The sequence below is a fragment of the Chrysemys picta genome, chromosome 1, assembly GCF_011386835.1.
Source record: "Chrysemys picta bellii isolate R12L10 chromosome 1, ASM1138683v2, whole genome shotgun sequence".
Classification (NCBI taxonomy): domain Eukaryota; kingdom Metazoa; phylum Chordata; order Testudines; family Emydidae; genus Chrysemys; species Chrysemys picta.
This window is the reverse complement of record NC_088791.1, coordinates 18,234,988-18,258,251: the sequence shown is the minus strand read 5'-3', so window position 1 is coordinate 18,258,251 and position 23,264 is coordinate 18,234,988. Positions and strand designations below refer to the sequence as shown.

Sequence of the window (23,264 nt, the reverse complement as noted above, 5' to 3'; positions counted from 1 at the left end):
TGATGTCTTCCATGAGGCGTGACCTCACATGTACAGTGCATGCATGGTCACATTGTGTGGAGGGCTTCACAAAATGGCATTCTCCATGTGGTATGATCTCACACTTAGGATGCGTGTGAGGTCACACTGTCTGGAGGCTGTCAATTTGTGGAACAGTGTGACCTCACGCACCATACATGCAAGGTCACGCCACATGGAGGACACCATTCTGTAGAACAAAATGGTGTCCACCACACAGCGTGACCTTGCACACATCACACATACAGTGTGACCTGGCACATGTGGGGCCATTTTGTTATAAAATATTATGTCCTCCATGTGCATTCAGAGGTCAGACAGAATCATCCCATGGGCATAGCTGGTCCTGGGACATGCAATGCATGCCTTGCATACACAGATGGCATGTCACTGATAGCACTGCGCAAACTGTAGACAACCTAGCTATGAAAGGGACTAGAAATTAAGGTGACTTTCAATGGGTTTTGTGCTCCTACCTCCCTTAGGCACTTATGAAAAACCTACCGTACAGTGAAAGCAACCAGCTTAGGCTTGTTGTCAAAGCTGAATGAAATGCAAAAAGTAGACAGGCAGCATAAATGGTAGAGGGGAAATGAGATTTTTAAAATTTGTTCAGATTTAATAAGCTAAAGATATTAATAACTTGGATGAGGAGAAAACTAAGCTGATTCCAAAATAGGTCTTTATCTGGAACACATCTCTTTACTTTGAGGTTAGATGCAGCGTATAAAAGCCTTACAAAAAACTCAAAGAAGATGTTATTGTCAATATACTGGTATTCAAAGAAGACAAAACCAGATTTCTTCAGATGTACAGCATAGATTAGAGAAACAGTGCAGTCATCTCTGTTGGACTCTATGTAATTCCCACGAGGAGTCCACGAAGAGCTGGATAAAGATAAACAAAACAAGGCTTATTTTAGATCACAGGAACCCTGAAGACATTTATAACATTCCTATTTTAAAATATATTGCTCAGTAAAGGACACAGTACCCCACTGTGGCTAGATTCACTCCCCAACCCTTTCACATCGGTTTCCCACATATTTTTCACACAAAGGATTATGAGCTCTGTCAAAACGTACCTTTTTGCATATCAAAATTGTGAATGGGGGCAAACGTATGTTGTTTCCTGGAAACTTCTAATGCATCCCAATCAGGAAGGCTTGTCTAGGATACAGAGGGCCATATCCTTAAGAACAGCCCTTCTGCAATCAGCACAGATCATGCCGGGTGTAAACGTAATTTTAAGCTACCTTTACTCCTCCTTGATCCCAGAGCCACTCAGGCACAAGTTAAAGCAGTTCAGGGCTGTTCCAAGTTTCACTGGTTGCTAATGATATCCAGGAGGCCATTATGACAGCAGGGGATTGGCTGAAAGTAGTGGCTCACTAGCCACTCCTATCATGCTACTCCGCTGGCTCTATGCCACTTGAGGAGTTCTCCAGCACAGAGGAAGGCTTGGGTAGATGGTGAAACTAACTTTGTCCCAGTGGACCAGCAGGGTCAAATAGGGCCCATTTTATTTATCCTTTATTCTCAATTATTCAATATCCCTGAAGTGTGCTTCTTGGCAATGTGCAGAGATTGCTTTTATTGCACAATGTATTTTTCTGTACTTACACACAGCATAGCAGGTTCAACTGTCCTCTTCGTTAACCAGCTGATGGCATCATCAAACTCCAAGAGCTTTCACTAACACATAACCAGCATTCCATTCTGAGGGGCGTAGTCTACCTGTCACTGTTTTCAGTGACCACCACCTACATGTTACTATACTACCGGAGCAACTGGTTCCCACAGCAAACTATGAGCTTGATCCAAAGCCCACTGAAATCCATGAGAGTCAAACCAACCCCTTCACCAGTGTCGCCACAGACCAGCCCATAAGCCTCTTACTTGTCACAGCTATCTGCTTTATTCTCAGCTGATTCAACAGCCGTGTCCATGAAAGTTGCCACATTGGAGAATCCTGCTGGCAGGTCATCCCATTCATCAAACTTGATCCCGCTGCCCAAGGAATATGTCCCCGCGGCACATTTACTGCACATTTGATTCTTCATTTCTAGGTATTCACCAGAAGCACATGAAAAAGCTGTGAAGACAATCATTTACAACTGATTACTTGGAAAGGCAATTAGCAGCATCGGTGAGCTGTCACTAAAGCAACCAGTCACCAAAGTCCCACCCATGAAAATCAGGAACACAATTAATTAGTTCAGAAAACCACTGTAAAAATTGAGGTGCAAATTGACTTCTGTTTTTTACTTAACTGACAGCACTGGAGCCAAATCTCAAATTACGGCTATTGATCATCTTATCTGTCTCCATTAGCAAAGAGGAATTTTTTTAAAAAAATCTACACCTACAAACTGCATGTGTAGCTAATCTTTGCAAAAATAGGTTTGTATCACTGTTGTCACATTCTGCTTCATCATCCTCCCAATTCCTTTCACCCACCTGTTGCATCTTGTGTTGGACTAAGATTGTGAACTCTTTGGAGCTGCACCTGTCTTTCATTATTATCTGTACAGCATCCAATATGGTGCATCTTTATCTTTGATAGGGGCCTTTAGGCACTACTGGGATAAAAACAACATCACTCAAAATAAATTTCAGCTATGTCTAGGGTAGTACCTCAGTGTATGGAATAAATGATAGCATAATTTAGTGGTTAGGGTTTCAATTTTTTTCCACCCATGATTCCAAAACCACCAACTTTACTCTTCCACTATCTAGGTACTTTTATGGCCATCATCACTGTAGTGTTCAAATCATTCTCAATTATTAATTAATTTTATCCTCACAACAGTCCTGTGAGGAAGGGAAATGTCCCTATTATATAGATGGGGAACTGAAACTCAGCGTAAATCAAGTAACTTGCTTAAGGTCACAATGGAAATGGCTGAGCCAGGAATTAAACCCAAGATTCCTGAGTCCCAGTCCAGTGCTCTGTCCACTATTAGACCATCCTTCCACCATCACTTTTTCCTCTCATGATTTAATATCCCAGAATCCTTTTTCAGTGAAAAAATATATGATGTCATTAATAATCTGTTATTGGGTATTTTTAAGTTAATAGTGCCAATATGGCTAACGTAAGCATGTATAGCTAAATATGGACAATTTGAACATAAGAACGGCCATATTGGGTCAGACCAAAGGTCCATCTAGCCCAGTAACCTGTCTTCTGACAGTGGCCAATGCCAGGTGCTTCAGAGGGAATGAACAGAAGAGGTAATCATCAAGGGATCCATCCCCAGTCACTCATTCCCAGCTTCTGACAAACAGAGGCAGGGACACTTTAGAGCATGGTTTTGCATCCCTGCCCATCCTGACTAATACCCGTTGATGGACCTATCCTCCATGATCATTCTGACACCCTGACACCCCAATATTCACCACTGTCATGTAATTAGGATATGTTTTGTACAAAGTATGTCTTCTAGGGCATCATTCTAAAACTCTTCACCTGCTAGACATTAATATCTCGTTGGATTGTATGTGTTATCGTCGTATGTGACTTTATGAAGTTTGGCTATGTATGTGTTACTGAAACATGTTGTTAGGTTGAAAATACCCACAAGCAGCCTGAAAGGTACAACAATAAAAGGTACCTGAAAGGTACAACAATAAAAAGGCCAAACAATGTTAATGGCTTATTGAGGAAATGCACACAAGCACAAGGATTACCCCAGGAACTGTGTACAATAGAAACCTCTCAGAGCTAGCTCTACACAATAGGAAATGTTTGACGCATGTCACAGCATAAGAGCTTTCCAGCAAGTGGGAAAAAGTTATAAAAGGAGGGAAATGACATCATGGGGGGGACCTCACTGTCCCTGCAACAACACACTTGGAAATACCTGAGGGGCAAGGACTGAATTGTGGGAAGTAATGGTCCCAGGCTAGAAGGATCTTTTGCTGGTATATGAAAACCTGGGAAAGCCAAGACAACTTGTGCCTTAGAAGTCTGCCAGCCAGTTTATCACTCAGGGTGAGAATTTGCTAATTTATATCCTACGTATCTAGTATGTTAAGCTCAGTTTGCAGTTTTTGTTTATTTACTAAGGTAATCAGCTTTGATATGTTGGCTATCCTTTATAATCACTTAAAAATCTACCTCTTGTACTTAATAAACTTGTTTTTGTTCTAAACCCAGTTTGTGTAATTCATAACTGGGGAGGCAAAAAACTGTGCATCTCTCTCTCCACAGTGAGGGAGAGGGCGAATTTCAATTAGCTCATGCTGTACAGTTCTCGGTGCAGAGCAACACAATACAATTTTGAGTTTACTCTCCAGAGGGAGAGTGGGGGCACTGGGCAATTCCTTAGCTGAAAGCCTTCCCATGCAGTACTGATTTCATTATCTGTGTCTTTTGGAAGCTGGGTGTGTCCCTACCTGTGTGTGTGCTAGAGAAGTCTTGAGGGTCTGGCTTAGCAGGACAGGGTGAGGGAGCCCACACTGGTGGAACAAGTGGGCTCAGTGGTACCCCAGTACATCAGGTGGCACCCCAGAAGGGGGGCAACCTGTCACAATCATATCTTATTTACACGTCATATCTCACATTTTAAATGCCAGGCTCTGTGTGGCCAGCTGTGTTATAGGTTTTATATATTCTTATTGAAAATATCATGAATTTCGTATTCTGCAATGATATATATTCAATAAAACTAATTACTGTCATGATTTATATCTCCACTATTTAAAAATATATAATGAGGCACCATAACCAAGTGGAGGAATTCCCAAGCTCTTCCATGACCCCCAAACCATCCACTTTTGCTTTCTACCATCCCCAAGCCAGGCATTCTTTCATGGGCAAATGGATTTTGCAAGCCCCATCCTGTGTGATTGGTAAAGCACCATTTATGTTCATGGGGCCAGAGCCTCAGCTAATGTAACTTGGCATAAATCAGTTCAAACCAGCCAAGGATGTAATGCATGATATTGTACATATGTACTGATCTCTATCTCACAAGAGAAGAATCTGACGGACTTAAAACACCTTGAGAAAATTGTTGTACAGTAGCAGAAAGTACAGGTCATATCCAAATCCCAGCTAAGCTTGAATTTCAGGTTCCCACTCATGTATTTGACTCACATACAGCATTCCTTTGTGTAATCATCCCTGACTGGCAGGGTTAGAGGGAAAGATCAGTAGATAGGCCAAATTCTCCTCTCCATAACTTGGATACAACCTCCATGAATTTGAATGTATGATTTTCCAAACAAACCATTGTATCTATTCTAATACAGTCTTCATACTCATGAAATGGAGAGGAATCTATTTAGGTCTCGAAGTAGGAAAGCATCCCTCTATAGGAACGGTGCTTAACTTTAAACATGTGTTTAAGTCCCACTGAAATTGATTTCAATGGAATTTAAACACATGCTTAAAATTAAACACTTGCTCAAGGATTTTCCTGAACTGGGCCTTATATTTATATAAACTCTTTGAGGCAAAGAGTAACTTTTCAATTTGTGTGTACGTAGAGAGTAGCACAATGGCACCCCGATCCCTGATTAGTCATGAAGTCATTAGCATCATTAATAAATAAATACTGATACTAATCTTTTCCTGTTTTGTTTTCTTGGTGTTTTTCTTGAAGAGAAGCAGAAAAAAAATGGCAAGACATATCATGGTGCTGTTTAAGCCTGTTATCAACTCCCAACAATTTTTTTTATGTTTTTGTTAAAAAAGAAATTGAGAATATTGCTGAACCACATGTTCCAAATTTGTGAACTTCAAATAGGGGATCGGTATCCAAGGGAAATTCACTGCCATACTGACAGCACAGCAGGCATCAAAGCCTCCTGTTCAGCTTCTATTGGAGGTGACCAGAGATTCCCGCTTTAATGGAGTAGTATTGTTGCATTCCTTATGCTCTGATAACTTCAGATGAGGAGGAAGGGGAAAAAAATCACTGCAACCTTTTGAAGGAGGAACAGCCTGAATGACAAGGCTGACTGCTGTCCCGGAGGCTAAAGCTCATTATTGACCTTCAGCACTAGAAACAAAGACCACTATAAAGGGTCTTGTTCATCCCTCCCCATCAGGCCTGAATGGAGGCCACGCCCCCTCGCTGCTGTGTCTCTGTAAAGACCAGTGTAAAGGGAAATTAACAGCCTCGGAAGCCCTAGGGAGGGCGGAGCACCAACAGTCTAGTGGCTCAGGCCCTCAGGCAAGGCAGAACATCTAACAGTCTAGGGCCTGCAGTCTTGGCAGGCAGACAAATGCAGGCTTCTTGGCTTAAGATGGGGAGGTAGCCACCCCAGGGGTGGGGCAGCAGCTGGAGGTGTGGGAACCTGGCCCATCCTACTCCACGGGTCCCAGCCCAGGGCCCTAACTGTGGTGGAAGGCTCCGCTACTGGGTCAGTGGGGATCCCACTACAACATGCTGACCAGTATTCTGGTCACACAACCGGATTATTGTCTGGTGTCCCTGGGGCTACTTCCTATGATCCTCTCACTGGGTACCTTCAGTTCGTGGGGGTCCTCTGTCTCCCCAGGGTACACAGCTAGCAGCAGTCCCAGCAACTCTTCAGCATCCTTGTCGACTGTCAGCTCTGGCAGTCCCTTTAGATCCTCGGCACTGCAGAGGGCCCCCTCAGGCGCAAGCCCCAGCAGTGGGCAGGAGGCAACTGTCTCCTTCACCAGCTCCAGCCCAATTGAGCTGTAGGGCCTGCCTTTTATACTTTCTGTCCTGCCCCACTGAAGAAGTGAGGTTCTTACCCACGAAAGCTTATGCTCCCAATACTTCTGTTAGTCTCAAAGGTGCCACAGGACCCTCTGTTGCTTTTTACAGATTCAGACTAACACGGCTACCCCTCTGATACTTGATGCACTAGGGTTTGCCCACAGCCAGAGTCCACCAGGTCATGCACTTGTTTCCTGCCAAGGCCCATGGGGACAGTTAAGCGGGCATGGGCCTCTCCGGTGTAAACCTGGCCAGAGGAGCAGTCCATGACTGGGCACTGTCGCTGGAGGTGTCCAAATCAACCACAAGCAAAACAGGAACCAATCTCAGTATGGCTGGCCCAGCTCTCGGGGTTCTGCGGATGATTTGGAGGGCTCTGATTCAGGGATTTCCCTCCTTTGCCATGGCCTGCAGGCGTTCCAGGGGATATCGGGATGGGTTGTCGCAGGTAGCCGCTGCTGCGTCCCTCATTGTGGCTTGAGCCTGTCCAGGCCACTGTCTTAGGGTAGGAGGGTCTATCTGAGCCCAGGAGGCTCCAGAGTGCCGCCACAGCTACGGGTGCTACTGTGGTTTCTGCGGCCAGAAAATCCTCCATTAGGCCAACCACCATCCTCGAGGTGGTGGGTTGATTTTGAAGGACCCAGGCTCTCCCTCAGGGTGGGAGAATGTGAATGAACTGCTCGACGAATACCTGCTTGGCTACTTCAGTGGTGGAGTGTTGTTCGGGTTGGAACCACTGCCAGCAGATGTCCTTGAGCTCCTGTGGCGTGACCCAGAGTCGGGTCCCTAGAGGGTAGGTCTCGCCCCAGAACTGGCACCTAAAGGGGTGATGTCTAGAGCACCAAGGAGGGCCAACTTTACTGCTCTGTAGTTGCAGACCTCATCGTTGGAGAGTCCGCAATAAGCAGCCTGGGCCGCCCCCATTAGGTAGGGGGCCAAGAGCGTAGTCCATTGGTTCAGTGGCCATCCCGCCACCGAAGTGACCCACTCAAAAGCTTTCAGGAAGGCTTCTGGGTCATCATCAGGCCCCATCTTTGTGAGGTGTACCGGCCTTATGGCGGTTGTTGGGGTTGTTGCTCCTCCAGGAGTGGGGCCGGAGGGGCTGGGAAGCAGGGTGGCCAGCTGCTGAAAGCATTGTTGCTGCTATTCCTGGTGCTGGGTCCCCACCTACCCGATCAACTGCTGCTGCTGGGCCCCAAGTTGCTGCACCTGTTGCTGCTGGAGCTGGACTGCCTGTTGCTGCATCTGGCTCTCTGCCCACCATTTTATAAACTTGTCCAGTTCCATCGTAGTCTCTCAGGTGGGCAGCGGGCTAGGAGCACGTGCAGTCCCCTTGTCTCAGGGGTTACCCGTGTTCTCCACCATGTGTAGAGGGTCATGTCTGTCCCTCCCGGTCAGACCTGGAGGGAGGTCGCACCCCCTCACTACTTCGTCTCTGTAAAGACCAGCATAAAGGGCCCAGGCTCTGACCCTCTAGGCAGGACAGAGCACCAAACAGTCTAGAGGATTGGGCCTTCAGGCAGGGAGGAGCAACAACAGGCTAGGGGCTCAAGACCTCAGGCAGGGCGGAGCACCAAAGAGTCTAGGGCCTACCATCTTGGCTCAGGCAGATGGCAGACAAATGCAGGCCTCTTGGCTTAAGGTGGGGAGGCTGCCACCCCAGGGTGAGGTTGGCAACAGTGGGTAGGGAGACCCAGCCCCACCCTACTCCACCAGGTCTCAGCCCAGAGGGATAACAGTGGCGGAGGGCTCCACCATTGGGTCTGCAGGGATCCCATCACAACACGCTGACTAGTATTCTGGCCACACAACTGAACTATTATCTGGTGTTCCCTGAGCTACTTCCTATGATCCCCTCGCTGGGTACCTTCAGTTCGTAGAGGTCCTCCATCTCCCTGGGGTACACAGCTAGCAGCAATCCCAGCAGCTCTTTGGCGTCATTGCTGGCTGCTCTGAGTCCCTTCAGGTCCTCTGTGCTGCAGAGGACCCCCTTGGGTGCAAGCCCCAGCAGCGAACATGAGGTGGCTGTCTCCTTCACCGGCTCTGGCCCAACTGAGCTGTAGGGCCTGCCTTTTATACTTTCTGTCCCACCCCTCTGTTTTGGGCAGGGTGGAGGTGGCTTGCCTGGCTCCACCCACTAGGGGGTGCGGGGTGGTTCCTCCCATCAGGTGTGGAGGGAGGCCACGCCCCCTTGCTCCACCCACTCTAATTTTGTTTTGAAATTTGCTAGCTTATATCAGCCAGATATTACCTTACTCCACAGGAGGCTGCGCTTCCTGTCAAAACACATACATCTACAAGCAAAACTAGCTCTGTGCAGGCCAGCTGCTTGCCAGGTTCAGTTAGAGGCTGAATGTGGTTAATGGCAAAATGAACCACTTTTGACATTGGAACAGCTGCATAACTTGAGTTTATTCCAGTCAGTACCGAGCGGCGATGGGGTGGGGAGGAATGGGATGAGAAGCGTATTGCTGTGGAAGCATCTGTGTGATGAGCAGAGCTATGGTCTCATTGCCTGCAGTCATTAACAAAAAAGGAAAACCAAAAAAAAAAGCCAACCTATTTTGAATCTAAGCCACATGTGTCAAAATGCAGAAGTTCCTTTTAAATCTATTGTCTCCCAGTCAGCTGTTATGGTGATGGGATTATTTTGATGGTGAGTGGGTTATGACAGAACCGCTGGGGATTCTGTAGAAAAGATATCCCCAAACTCTAGGTCCATGAGGCACCTGTTAGTGGTCCACAAAAAGATAACCAACTGGTTGTAGGATGCTGGCTCTTCTTCTTGTTCACAGCTGCTAAAAAATTCATTAAAATACAGCTAAATATCCATTCAATGCTTTCCTGTTACTACTTGCTCACATGAATTGCGACTGTTGCCAAAGCAATGTTACATAAGCATGAATGAGAGAGGTGGGTGATTGTGAAGAGAAAGGAGGAGTCCCCAAGATAATCTCACTGTTAAGATGGGGGTAAAATTTTCCAAAGTGTCCTAGAGGTTTAGGGGCTTAATTTCTATTTTCAAAAGTGACAGGCATTTAGGAGCCTATATGTGAATTTTCAGTGTGACTTAGAAGCAAAAATCAATGGGAGTACGGTGCCTAAATACCTTTCAAAATCTGGCCTCTAAGTGCCTAAGTCACTTTTGAAAATGGGAATTCAGCTCGATAGTCAATTAGGTACTTTTGAAAATTTTACCCATGGTTCACACTTTGAAAATGTTTGGGCATCCCTGCTTTAGATCATATTCTCCCTGGTATGGAAGGCCACTGGCAGCAGAGAGAGCTTCTATATATAGTTCAAGGATTAACTCTGGGTATATACCTTAATACACACACACACACACACACACACACACACACACACCAGCTTACATGTAGTAATACAAATTGTGGATACAAAGAATTAGATATCTGGAGACTATTTGCATCAGTCTATTGGAAGTATTTCTAAGACATACGACCAGGCATGAAGGTATCTAAGGGAGCTGTTTTCCCGCCATGCCTAGTTATGGGTATTTTAGATTAGAAAATACTTTCAGTGGCAATTAGAAACCATGGGTCATATTGTGCTACCAGTTACACTGGTGTAAATCTGGAGCAGTTCCACTGAAGCGGCTGGAATTACTTCAAATTTACGGCATGGTGAGAGCAGAATTCGTTCAAACCAAGCAAAGGTTGTTGTAGTTTGTACAGCTTGCTAGTCTCCGGGATAAAAGGCGCTATTATGCATTATTACATATCATCTCTCACTGCCCCACTGTGTCAAGCTATACTGCCAGGGCCTCCTTCTCTGCTACCTTGCCCTTTAAGTAATTATATACATCTAGGCTAAGTGGATGCAAAGCACCACCAATTCCCTTTGGTAGCATTTTGTGCTGACTTTGCACAGGTATAAATGACTATACCATGAGAAAGTTGGCAGAGATTCAGGCATGCAACAGTTTACTTCTTACTAAAAGGTTTTTAGGGCCAAATTGCTCTCGTAGTTATACTTGTGCACCATCCATCGTAGTCAGTGGATTTCAGGGTGGAATTTGGCCTTCAGTGACTGTAGTGGTGCAGGTGACCCACTCCAGCAGGGGGTGGGGCAAAAGCAGCCAGGGAGGCTGTGGGAACCTGCAGCTAATTAGGGTGAGGCTTGTTAGGAGCCAGCCAGGAGGCAGCTGCTGGGACAGCCCAGATATAAGGAGCTGCCCAGCAGAGCAGAGGAGAGTCTCTCCCTGACAAGCAAGGGAGGAGGACTGGCTCCCAGGGATAGCACCTGAGATAGAGCAGTACTGGGCAGGATCAGGGGAGTGGAGGGTGAGCTCTGGCCTGTTACCTGCTAGGCTGCAGGCCCCTGCCAGAAAGGCCAAGGAGGTGCAAGGGCCAAGGGGAAGTGGCCCAGGAACGATAGGCAGACAAGGGGAGAGAAGGTGGGCAGAGAGGCTGCCGCTAGAGGGTCCCTGGGTCGGGACCCAGAGTAGTGAGTAGGCCTGGGTCCCCCCCTTGCACTGCACCTGGCCACAGAGGAGCATAGCCAATACAGACTACAACTTGCCCCTGAAGTGAGGGGCTAGACTTTAGGCTGTGGTTGGCACCTGCAGTGGGTGCAAGCCAAAGGACTGCAGTGACCCTCAGAAGGGGGTGAGAAAGAGGACACCACTGAGCGGAGCAGCAATGTGGCTCCGAAACAGCGGGATAGAGCAGACAACAGGCAAAGTACCACCTACGGAGGGCGCTCCGGAGCTGGACTGACCTAATTCCTGGAACAACCACCAGGAGGCGCCAGCAGTGGTGAGTCCATGCCGTTACAGTGACTCACACAGAAATCTAACATTGCTTTGCTTTCTATGGTTAATGGAGGCTTGTTAATGAAAATGCCAAGTGTAAATCGTTCCTAGACTCCAATGTAAATATTGCTATCGCTACTTTCTAGGATCCCAGATCTAAAACATGCTTCATATACATTTTCTCATGTATTTAGGTAGAATCAAGATCAATTATTTTTACTATGGGAGTAGAATCATGATGTGTGCGAGCTCACAGGAAAATAAGAGAGCAATGTAGTACCCTTGATCCTCCCTCACTTATCTCAATACAACATTCTGCTTGCTTCTTTCCTACTCTGCTCCATCCACTCCATCTACCCAAGGACCCAGACTCCCAATCACTCCATCAGGTTTACATTAGTAAATTGAATCTTAAGGGCATCAAATATTGCAATAAAACAGAATTTACTAACATTACCCTGCTGTGTCATTTCTTTTATCCCTTCTCATCCTCTTCTTTCACCTCCCAATCTCATTCTCCTCTTACCTTTGTTCCAACTTTTCACACTATAATCATCCGCCATCCCTCATTGCCTCTTCATTTTTTCTACCCCCTCTAGCCCTCCTGAATCTTTTTCCATCATTCCCTTCTATCCTCTTTCCCTTTCCCCATATCTCTCAGACTTTCTAATTCTACCCTCTTAAGACTTCCCATCAGGCCCTTTTCCCCAGCCATGACTAGTTTGTGCCTTGACTGAGTGGCAATAGAGAAACATGTATTCTGTGTGGATTTCTGCCTTCCACTGGAGACCATGGGTAGCTCCCACAACCTTGAATCCAACTATTAAAGACAGAACCCAATTCTTTTCTCACTTTACTAACAATTGTAACAGTAAAAAGAAGAACAGGAGTACTTGTGGCACCTTAGAGACTAACAAATTTATTAGAGCATAAGCTTTTGTGGACTACAGCCCACTTCTTCGGATGCATAAAGCTTATGCTCTAATAAATTTGTTAGTCTCTAAGGTGCCACAAGTACTCCTGTTCTTCTTTTTGCAGATACAGACTAACACGGCTGCTACTCTGAAAATTGTAACAGTGAATGCCCAGAGCAGCACCACTAAAGTCAATGGAGATACACTGGTTTTAATGAGAAGAGAATCAGCCCCACCAACTTCTTTAGATCGCTCCACTTCATTCTCATAGCATTCAAAGCTCGTCTGCCTGAGCTCCAGGTAGTAGTCTGGGGTTTTCCACTCTGCCTACAAACCTTCTGCTGAGTTGTCTCACCCTGGTGAGGCCAGGGGCTAAAACTGCAGCTCGGAAGAGGAGTGGTAGGTAGCCAGATGGCAGCAATATGCAGTTGTCACTCAGCTCTTAATGGTTGTTAAGTTTGATTGTACAGATGCCAATGCACAAGCCTCCAGGAGTGGAGTGGGCAAGGCAACATGGTGTGAAGAGCAGATATATTCTTTTATTTAGAGCTGTCTACAGTAGGGCTTCCTGGCAGTCCATCTGGGATTCTCTACACCACAAAAGGTCCAAAGCACAAGATACAAGGCAGATCTAAGAACCAATGTGAGGGAAGGGGGGGGGGGAAAGCACAGGAAAGTTAAAAGAAAGCAGGACTTGTTGCTTTGTTATTAGTAATGTTCCCTATAACTTCTGTTTGTTGATTCAGAATGTCTGATGTGAATAATTTATGTGAGGCGTCTGCAACAGAGTATGAGTAATTCCTGCTCGTTTTCGCCAATAGTTATATTGGATGTGTTATCAGTGATTAGACTGAATCTTCATTTTAAAACGATGCTGTCAGGCCTGTGATCACCTTGAAAACTAGTGTAATCTGGGAGGGAATGTCCTCCACATTATAGACATCTCCTCCTCTTAAGGAAAGAAAGCGATACATCACTTTTACCCTGAGAAGTAATACAAATATACTGACATCTCCTCCAACTTATTTAGCAGTCCCTTCTGCCTCCTCTTATAGTCTCCCTCTCTCTCCCTCACATTTACATATTGTCACCCCTCTGCTGAGTACTAGCAGATGTCAGGGCCTAGAGGCTGGCTTCATGCTGGAAGAGAAATTAGTGAATCGGAGACAGGGATTTTTTTATTAGTGTAATTTGTTTATTTATACCAGTCAGACCACAGAAGTGGTCACAAATGTCATGTGGTCAACCCCCCCTTTCAGAAATCTTAGTCTAAATGCCAATTCCTCCCAGAGAATAATTTTCACTACCCCCAATAATTAACTCTAGCTGAGATAAAGGCAGAGAGTAAACTCTCTTCCTGTTTTGGAGAAGCTGTTGCAAAAAATCTACATCACAAATACAGCATTACTTCAAAGACTGTACTCTGCTCATATACTAAAAGAACCTGAAAGACTATTACAGAGACAAGATGGGTGAGGTAATATTTTTTTATTGGACCAGCAAAAGAGATTACCTCACCCATCCTGACTCTCTAATATCCTGGGACCAACAGGGCTACAAAACACTGCATACAACATTGAAAGACTATGCATAACAGCACCCTCTGGTGACTCCTCAGATAACAAGATATGTTAGGGGGGAAAAGCCATGTAAACACAGCTTTGAACCCCAGTTCAGAAAAGCATCCTTATTCCGGGCAGCATTTCAACACATGAAGTCAATGGGACTCAGTGCGTATGCTTAAAGTTAAAAACATGCATTAGTGCTGCCCGAGACAGAGATGGAGTTAAGCACGTGCTTATGGTGCTTTTCTGAATCAGGGCCTTAGAAAGCAAATCTTCCTTTTTAGCTGGTGCAGCAGAGCTTCTTTAGAAAGCAGATAAACCCCTCTCACAGGCAAGACAGAGAGAGAGAGAATGAATGCAACGGTCCAAGTCCTGCAGCCTGTATTTATGAAAGTAATCCCTACACAAGTAGCCTCTTTGAAGTAAATGGGATTTCTTGAATCATTAAGTACTTCCCATGCAAGTGAGGGTTGCAGGACTGGGCCACTGAATTATTTCTCAGAGGGGTAGCCATGTTAGTCTGAATCTGTAAAAAGCAACAGAGGGTCCTGTGGCACCTTTAAGGCTGTTAGTCTTAAAGGTGTCATAGGACCCTCTGAATTATTTCTGTTCATCTCTTTCAACAGTTAAAAGAGAAAAACTAGTAAGTCAGGGGCCAAACCTATGTGTTAAGCGACCTTCAATTCTCACTGACTTAATGGGAGCTACCTGTGCTCATCCTCAGGTCCAGATTCTGATACCTTTACTCATGCTGAGTAGCACCTTATTCCCTGAGCAGTTCCTCTGATGTCAATGGGACCATGAGTGGAGACAGGCAGGTAAGAGAGTAAGTGATCAGCTCCAGAGGAGGTGGGATGAAAGGGCATGTGCCTTCAGTACATTTTTAGTGAATAATCTCAAAATATCCAATTTCCTACAACCCAGGAAGCACATTTTAAAATATGGATACCAAAAAACATGTGTCCTTATGTGTAAGTATTTAAGTGTACATGTACACACGTCATCTCTAGAAGACATGGTGATTAAACGCGAGCAGTCATTAACATCTTCTCTACACAAGGAGCCCCAGCACTGCTACCAACGATGGAGCTGCACTGGTGACAGCAAAGATGAAAAATATTGGGGGGAACAAAGCCAGTGAAGTCAAAGCGTAATGCGGCAGATCCAAGAGAGGGAGTGTGAATGGACATGCCCTATTCTAAGAGCTTTGCCAATTTCACTGGTGGTGCTCATTCAAAGAAGTACACAAGATAATCGTGAGAGACCGGAGGAAGAGCGCTATGTAGCTTGAAAGCTTGTCTCTCTTCCCCAACAGAGGTTGGGCCAATAAAAGCGATGACCTCACCCACCTTGTCTCGCTAATATCCTAGAACCGACATGGCTACAACAACGCTGCCAAAAAGTAATCCTGTTCATTTCAAGGTCCGGTAATGAGAGCAGAAAACCAAATCAGCAAGTGTCAAATGGAGAAAAGGTGAAAAAAGTATATTGAGTTCTTATGATTTACACATTTGCTTCAAGGAACCTCTTAAACTTGTGAGAAGTAATTCCTATATATGAGCAGTGACCATGCAGTAAACACTTGGTTATGTCGTTCTTTAATAAATGGCCTTTTTTGCTTAGTAGAGGGTAAAAATATCAAACTATTAAAACTACTAAAAGCAATTTTCTATTCTTTTTCAACCAACATTTGCACAGTCTAAGGCTGGCACTTTACAGCGGTGCAACTTTCTCGCTCAGCAGTGTGGAAAAAACACACCCCTGAGCGCTGCAAGTGTCAGCGCTGTAAAGTGCCAGTGTATACAGTGCACCAGTGCTAGTAGCTATTCCCCTCGTGGAGGTGATTTTTTTTCAGCTATGCCGCGACTACACAAGCCACGTTAAAGCGCTGCCGCGGAGAGGCTGAGGGAACTGGGGTTATTTAGTCTACAGAAAAGAAGAGTGAGGGGAGATTTGATAGCAGCCTTCAACTACCTGAAGGGGGGTTCCAAAGAGGATGGAGCTTGGCTGTTCTCAGTGGTGGCAGATGACCGAACAAGGAGCAATGGTCTCAAGTTGCAGTGGGGGAGGTCTAGGTTGGATATTAGGAAACACTATCCCACTAGGAGGGTGGTGAAGCACTGGAATGGGTTACTTAGGGAGGTGGTGGAATCTCCATCCTTAGAGGATTTTAAGGCCCGGCTTGACAAAGCCCTGGCTGGGATGATTTAGTTGGGGTTGGTCCTGCTTTGAGCAGGAGATTGGACTAGATGACCTCCTGAGGTGTCTTCCAACCCTAATAATCTATGATGAGGGGATCATGGTGGATAATCAGTTGAACATGAGCTCCCAGTGTGACGCTCTGTCCAAAAGGGCTAATATGATTCTGGGGTGCATAAACAGGGGAATCTTGAGTAGTAGCAGAGAGTTTATTTTACCTCTGTATTTACCACTGGTGTGACCACTACTGGAATACTGTGTCCAGTTCTGGTGCCCACAATTCAAAAAGGGTGTTGATAAATTGGAAAGCAGTCAGAGAAGAGCCAAGAGGATGATTAATGCACTAAAAAAAACATGTCTTATAGTGACAGACTCAAGGAGCTCAATCTAGTTTGCTTAAAGGGAAGGTTAAGGGGTGAACTATAGTCTGCAAGTATCTACATGGGGAACAAATATTTAATAATGGCTTGTCAGTCTAGTAGAGAAAGGCGTAACATGACCCAATGGCTGGAAGTTGAAGCTAGACATATGCAGACTGGAAATAAGGCGTACATTTTGAACAGTGAGTAATTCACCAATGAAACAATTTACCCAGGGTTGTGATGGATTCTCCATCACTGACAATTTTTAAATCAAAATCGGGTGTTTTTTTCCTAAAAGATCTGTTCTAGGAATTATTTGTGGGGAATCCTTTGGCCGGTGCTATATAGGAAGTCAGACTAGATGATCACAATGGTCCCTTCAGCCTTGGAATCTATAAACAAGTTTCCACTCCCAAAAGCAGAGTCAGTTAAAATCAAAGTTGTCCCAGTCATTTGTTTGCTTTCAAGAGTTATAAAATCCTCAACCACTAAAACGGTCATTTATCTCAATTGTTGTCTATAGTGCACTGTACTTGGCAGGGCAATCTATGGCCCCTCCAGTGACTGCCTACAAGTAGATTGCACACGTCAGAATAAATTCTGCAAATAAACAGAGCAAAGGCACAACTGATAGGATTGCCAGGTGTCCAGTTTTTGACCGAAACACCCGGTCGAAAAGGGACCCTGGCAGCTCCGGTCAGCACAGCTGACTGGGCTGCTAAAAGTCCAGTTGGCCGCAGCGGGGCAGGCAGGTTTCTTACCCGGCTCCGCGCGGCTCCTGGAAAGCAGCTGGCATGTCTCTCCAGTTGCTAAGCAGAGAGGTGGCCAGGGGTGCTCTGTTTGCTGCCCCCGTTTGCAGATGCCGTCCCAAGCACCAGCTCTGCAGCTCCCATTGGCCGAGAACTGGGGCCAATAGGAGCTGCAGGGGCAGCGCCTGTGGGTGGGGGCAGCGCACTGAGCCCCCTGGCTGCTCCTCCGCCTAGGAGTTGGAGGGACATATCACCAATTCCCAGGAGCCGTGCAGAGTTCCTCCATCCCTGGGAAATGCCAGGGCTGCCTGAGGTCAGCACTGCCTGGAGTCCGCACCCCAAACTCTCTCCCACGCCCTGACCCCCTTCCCCAGCTCAGAACCCAGAGGGAGAGGGTAGGGAGTGAGTGGGGGGTGGCGTCTCGAAGAAGGGGCGGGGCAAGTGTGTTCGGTTTGCTGCAATTAGAAAGTTGGCAACCCTAACAACAGATCAGGCCAAATTCTGCTCTCAGGTCACAATTCAACAAGATTCTTAAGCATGCGCCTAACTTTAAAGAGGGGCTGAAGACCCATTTAATTAAATGGAGCGAGGCACATGCTCAAATAACTTGCTGAACGCAGGCCTCAAAACTGAATCATACCATTGACTTTGGAGTTATTTCAGCCTTTCTGGGGTTAAGTGAGCACAGAATTTGGCCCAATTTGTCAACAACTTCAGTGGACTGCATTTGATCAAATTCTTTTCTGTTACTAGGTCTACAATCAATTTTCTTTTCTATTGTCTAAGTTAAAGTCACTTAAACAATTAACATTGTTTGTGCACCACTTTATAAAAAAAAAAAAGAAAAAAAACAGCTCATTGTAAGTGGCCTTTGGATGCTAGCTGCGACCGATGACTTTACTAAACTTTGCCTTCCTAAATAAAGTGAAATCCACTGCTTTTGTCAGGGTCCCATTTTGCCATGCTTACTCAGGTTGAACAGTACCCAATGCTGCCTACAGTTCCACTGAGATCAGTGGAACTATTCCTGCAAGAAGAAACTACCTACTGCGACTTAGGGCAGCATAATAAGGTGCTTATTGCTTTATTGAATGAAAGGTTTAATGTTAAAAATAATTAAATGTCAGAATGTGAACCGTTTACTCCCTCACCGGTGAGCAGCTATTCACACAGGTATGTCAGTGGAACTACTCACATCACTGACAGCTTCAAAGTCTAGGTTAGGCATTCACATGACTAGGCTGATGTGAGCCGTATAAGATGTATGGCTAGATGGTCTATAGTCAGGATTAAATCATATTATACAAATGTATTACATGACGTTACAGTTGGCAAAAGGCCCAATTCTGCTCCCACTGAAATAAAATGCAATACTCCCATTAATGTCAATGGGAGCAGGCCCATAGGGACAAATCCAGCTCCCCCGCCTCCGTGCTCACTGAGAGCCCCATAATTCACTGCATAGACAAACTGAGGGTTTCCAGGAGAAATTGAAGCTTGTAGCAGTACTGGAGGTACAGGCAAAAGGCCAGCCCAAAAGGCAAACTACTTCAGTTGCTGATAGAGATAAATATTCTACATTTAAAAAAACAATAAATCAGGCTGCCCTGAGTGCTAGCCATTCTTATTAGCAAAGTTCTTGCCATGCTATCAGATTCAGAAGGAGATCTAGATATAATTAAATGATAAGTTAAAAATCAGGAGCCAAAAAATAAGCAAAGTGCGCTCCATATCAAAAAGGAGGACTGGAAAGGTTCAAACAATATGCAGAAAACCAATGGATTTTTACTAATTAAAGGTCTTTGCCTGCAAGCCCTTACACATAACTAGTCCCTGGGAGGATAGGCATAATGCAACTTTAAAGGTCTAGTAGGAAGCCAGATGGTCAGGTGTCTGGGGAGTGTTTCTTAGCAGTGAGTATCAGGGGCTGTTTGTGGGCAGTCTGACATAACCGTCGAAGCTCAGAGAAAAGAGTCAGGGCCGTGGACAAGAGTCACACCAAGGGTCAAACCAGAATCAGAAGTCACACCAAGAGTCAAAGCCATAGTCAATAACTGAGGTCAGTATGAAGGAACAGGATCATGGAGCAAGGTGAAGTAACAGGAACAAGGAGGAGGAACCAGGCAAGGAGATAGGAACTTGGTCTTGGGGCATCTGGTCAGCAGCAGGCCTAGCCACTAGTTGCTCAGACAAGTGGTCTGGCAGGAACAGGAAGCTTAATATTAGGAGGTGACCAATCAGCAGTAAGCTATTAGTCAGCTGATCCCACTGAAGCAGCGGGTGTAGTCTCTGTTTGCAGGGTATCATCTACCGTTTCCCTGGTTGGCATTGCAGCACAGTGGCATAAACAGTAAAGCTCCTGCTTCGGGGCCTGTGTTTGAGACCTGTGGTCCCTGACAGTCCCTTGGGACCAGGTTTTTCAGCGTGATCCTTGTGGAAGGTCCATACTGTTGGAGGGGCATGAACATGATGGACTGGCTCCCAAGGTTTCAGAATAGCAGCCGTGTTAGTCTGTATCCGCAAAAGGAAGAACAGGAGGACTTGTGGCACCTTAGAGACTAACAAATTTATTAGAGCATAAGCTTTCGTGGACTACAGCCCACTTCTTCGGATGCATCCGAAGAAGTGGGCTGTAGTCCACGAAAGCTTATGCTCTAATAAATTTGTTAGTCTCTAAGGTGCCACAAGTCCTCCTGTTCTTCTTTTGGCTCCCAAGAACATTCTTCAGGCCCGTAACCTTCCCAGTCAATCAGATAATACAGTGCTCGTCTGCATATGTGGGAATCCAGGATATTCTGAGCTATGCACTCCTCATGGTCCTGAATTTGAGCCGGGATGATACAGGAGCACACACTGAGTCGTGCCACAGGCACTGGGGTTCCATTGAATAGTCTGCCAGCCTCACTGCATAAATCAGAACCAATGAAGACAGCCACTACCGCTGATACACAACAGCAACCTGTTTCCAAGAGTATCAGACACGGCTGGCTCAGTCACCTATCAGGGGTCCCAGATGCAGTGCATGACTTTCGAGCAATGGGAGGGGAGTTCTCTGAACCTGAGTCACCTACAGTAATTTAATTATAGTCCCATGGCCATTGCAGTATGACACAGTCGAAGGGATAGGCAAGGGACTCCACAAAATGGCAGAAAGGAGCCCAAATGTCAATGTGCTGGCCCAGCATAGGGCAGGAGCTAAAATGGAATCCTGCTATTCTCTGTTGTTGAGCCAAAAACCTCATAGCAGTAATTACAGCTGCTCTGAGTTGATATGGAACCATCCCCAGACAAGGTGGCAGTATGGAGCCTTGAGTGGCTGCAAATAAGCAGGTGTTATTTCAGTACACTAGCGGGGTGAAGGAAGTGATTAACCATGTTCAATAGCTGTGTTGAAGCTGTGTGTTTAAGGGCAGACGTTCCTGAATGTACACACACGCTCCCCTTAGTTAGAAGCTGGAAGCTCCTTGCCAATCAGTAGCGAGTTCAATCAAGGGTAGAAAACTGTCAGCCATTTGAGCACCAGTCAGATCCAGCCCTGCCCTGCAGAGAGAAGATAGGGCTGCCCTGGATAACCAGACTGAATCTGTAGGCTGGATCTCAATACAGTTTCCTGTAATTTTACAAAACTCATTGGGATTGAGAAAACACCGTAAAGGAGGAATCGCAGACTGGAGGCCAAATGTCTTCGTGAGCTATATTACATCATTGAACCAAAGACACCCTGCCAGCCTAACAGCTACAGTAATTGTCCGTTTTTTCTTATTCAGAGTTGTGTTTGTGCTCAATATCATGGATGCTAAAACAACTGGTTATGTGGTACAACTAAATGTTTTATCTAGTTGTAAATGGGTGAGCCCATGTGAAAGTGTAACCCACACACTCCCTGGGTGTGTGAATGAGTGAGAGATTTGCTCTACAGCCTTACCTAACAAGCTGTTGGCTTTTAGCTCATGCAGTAGAGGCTCATACACTAAGCTCCAGAGGTCCCCAGTTCAATCCTGACGACCGGGGTCTGTCAGTGTTACAAGTGGAGGCTCATCCGGGATTTCAACTGAGAAATCTCAAGCTCGGGGTGTGCTTCCTCAGCTAGGGGAAGTATGTAACCCACACACCTCCTGGGTGTGGTGTTCTGTCCAATCTAGTGGCGCCAAGACCACTTAGAGAAAGAGAGATTAATGAGTTTCTTAACAGCCAGTTGGCTTTTAGCTCATGCAGGAGAGGCTCATGCACTAAACTCCAGAGGTCCCAGGTTCGATCCCGCCCGCCAACAACGGGGGTTTGTCGGCATTACAAAAGCAGAAGATCTCTGATTGTCAAGTCCCAATCTCTGAACTGTTTTGTGAGATTTAAATAGGGTTTGGGCCCTGTGTTATATACTTCATTTTAAAGGAAAATAAAAAAACTCTAGTTAGTGATGTTAGTTTAGCTAGGCTGCATTGTAACTGCAGTGCTGTAATAATTTATCTTTGGAGTGTTATTCAGTAAAAAGAAGTGGGTGGGTGGGTGTATAAGTAAGTAACTGAATTCTGATAAAGACTGGTACTGGATTCATAAGAAGAAAAACAAAGTGAACACCATTATAATTTCCACTTTTAGTATTTAAAAGGTTCTTATAGAAAAATCCAGCTGTAGTTTCTCACAAAGCTATGAATTCCAGGTCTCTGCAAATACTTTGTCAGAGGAGTTCTGTAGCACAGAATTGGTAAGCAAATTTACTTACCTCCCCTGTAGGTTACACTAACTTTGTAGAATGTCCAGAAAGACACAGCGTGACTTTCTCCTCGTTACAGTATTTTTTGTACAGGTCTTGGGAAAGAATAGCACTAGACCTGTGTGAAGAGAGGGGTCATCCCTATCTAAAAGCCACTGATTACTTTTCGAGATGTGTTGAAATTCTACTTACAGACTCATAGAAATGTAGGACTGGAAGGGACCTCGAGAGGTCATCTAGTCCAATCCCCTGCACTCAGGCAGGACCAAGTAAACATAGACCTTCCCTGACAGGTGTTTGTCTAACCTGTTCTTTAAAACTTCCAATGATGGGGATTCCACAATCTCCCTTGGAAATCTATTCCAGAGCTTAACTAGCCTTATCCTTAAAGGATGCGTGTCCGAGAGGTGCCAAATCTAAGAAGTCTTTAACCATCAGAATTCAGTCAGAAGTTTGTCAAAGTTAAACCAGGAGATCTACCACAGAGAAAACCAAATGAACACAAAAATTGGGCAATACCAGCTGTTCTCACTGAACGGAGCGGCATCCTGAGATCCTGTAAAGCGGAGACTGACTGAAGTACTCAGCAGAGGAAAAAAGGGGAAAACAAGTGGCATATCCAGCTGGTTCCCAACCTGGTTGAGTTGCCTTATGATCCTAGCAGCAATGCTCCAGGAGGGAGGGAGGGAGATAATCCAGTGGAGAAGAGTCCTAAATGTATTAAACAGGAGCCTGCACAGAAGCATGAGCTACAGAGCTGTGGTTGCCTAAGTGGTACTGTGACAGACTCATATAATCTCTATAGATCAGCACAGAGGGGAATGTGTACCACATACTCATCTGTGGGTTACACATAGTAAAAGACAGTCCCTGTCCTACAGTCTAAATAAACAAGACAGGATGGGAAGGGAAACAAAAACAGTGAGAGGGGAAATGACTTATTCAAGATCACATAAGAGGTCAGTGGGAGAGCTAGAAATAGCACCCATCTCCTGAATCCCACTCCAGTGCACTATCCAATAGCCCACATTGCCTTTCTAACTGATAATTAACCAGTGCCGATGGTTTATGCCAGTGCAGTAACATTAAATCAGGGAAATAATATGCATTACTAATAAAGACAAAATGTTAAATGAAAAGTGCAAACGTACTGCATTCTTTTCCTTTCATGGGGTCGGGTAATCCAGAGCACGCCGCCGACTGATTTGGGACAGCCACCCTCCACCTGGATCCACTGCTATCGCATTCTGTGTATTCATAGTGGTAATCTGT

General features: G+C 45.4%; 1 protein-coding gene across 5 annotated transcripts in view; it reads right to left on the bottom strand.

Moving 5' to 3' along the window:
• The window catches only part of ELAPOR2 (endosome-lysosome associated apoptosis and autophagy regulator family member 2), a 161,524-nt gene that overhangs the window by 52,886 nt on the left and 85,374 nt on the right, over positions 1-23,264 (bottom strand). For 4 of the 5 annotated variants that reach the window (XM_065553516.1, XM_005304494.5, XM_065553506.1 and 1 more), the window contains exons 2-4: positions 23,144-23,264; positions 1,917-2,112; positions 758-905 (exon numbers count right to left, since the gene is read on the bottom strand). In XM_065553516.1, the coding sequence (XP_065409588.1) occupies positions 758-905; positions 1,917-2,112; positions 23,144-23,264 (465 nt within the window). The remainder of the gene's footprint in view (positions 1-757; positions 906-1,916; positions 2,113-23,143) is intronic. The other variant, XM_065553518.1, reaches the window with a different exon arrangement.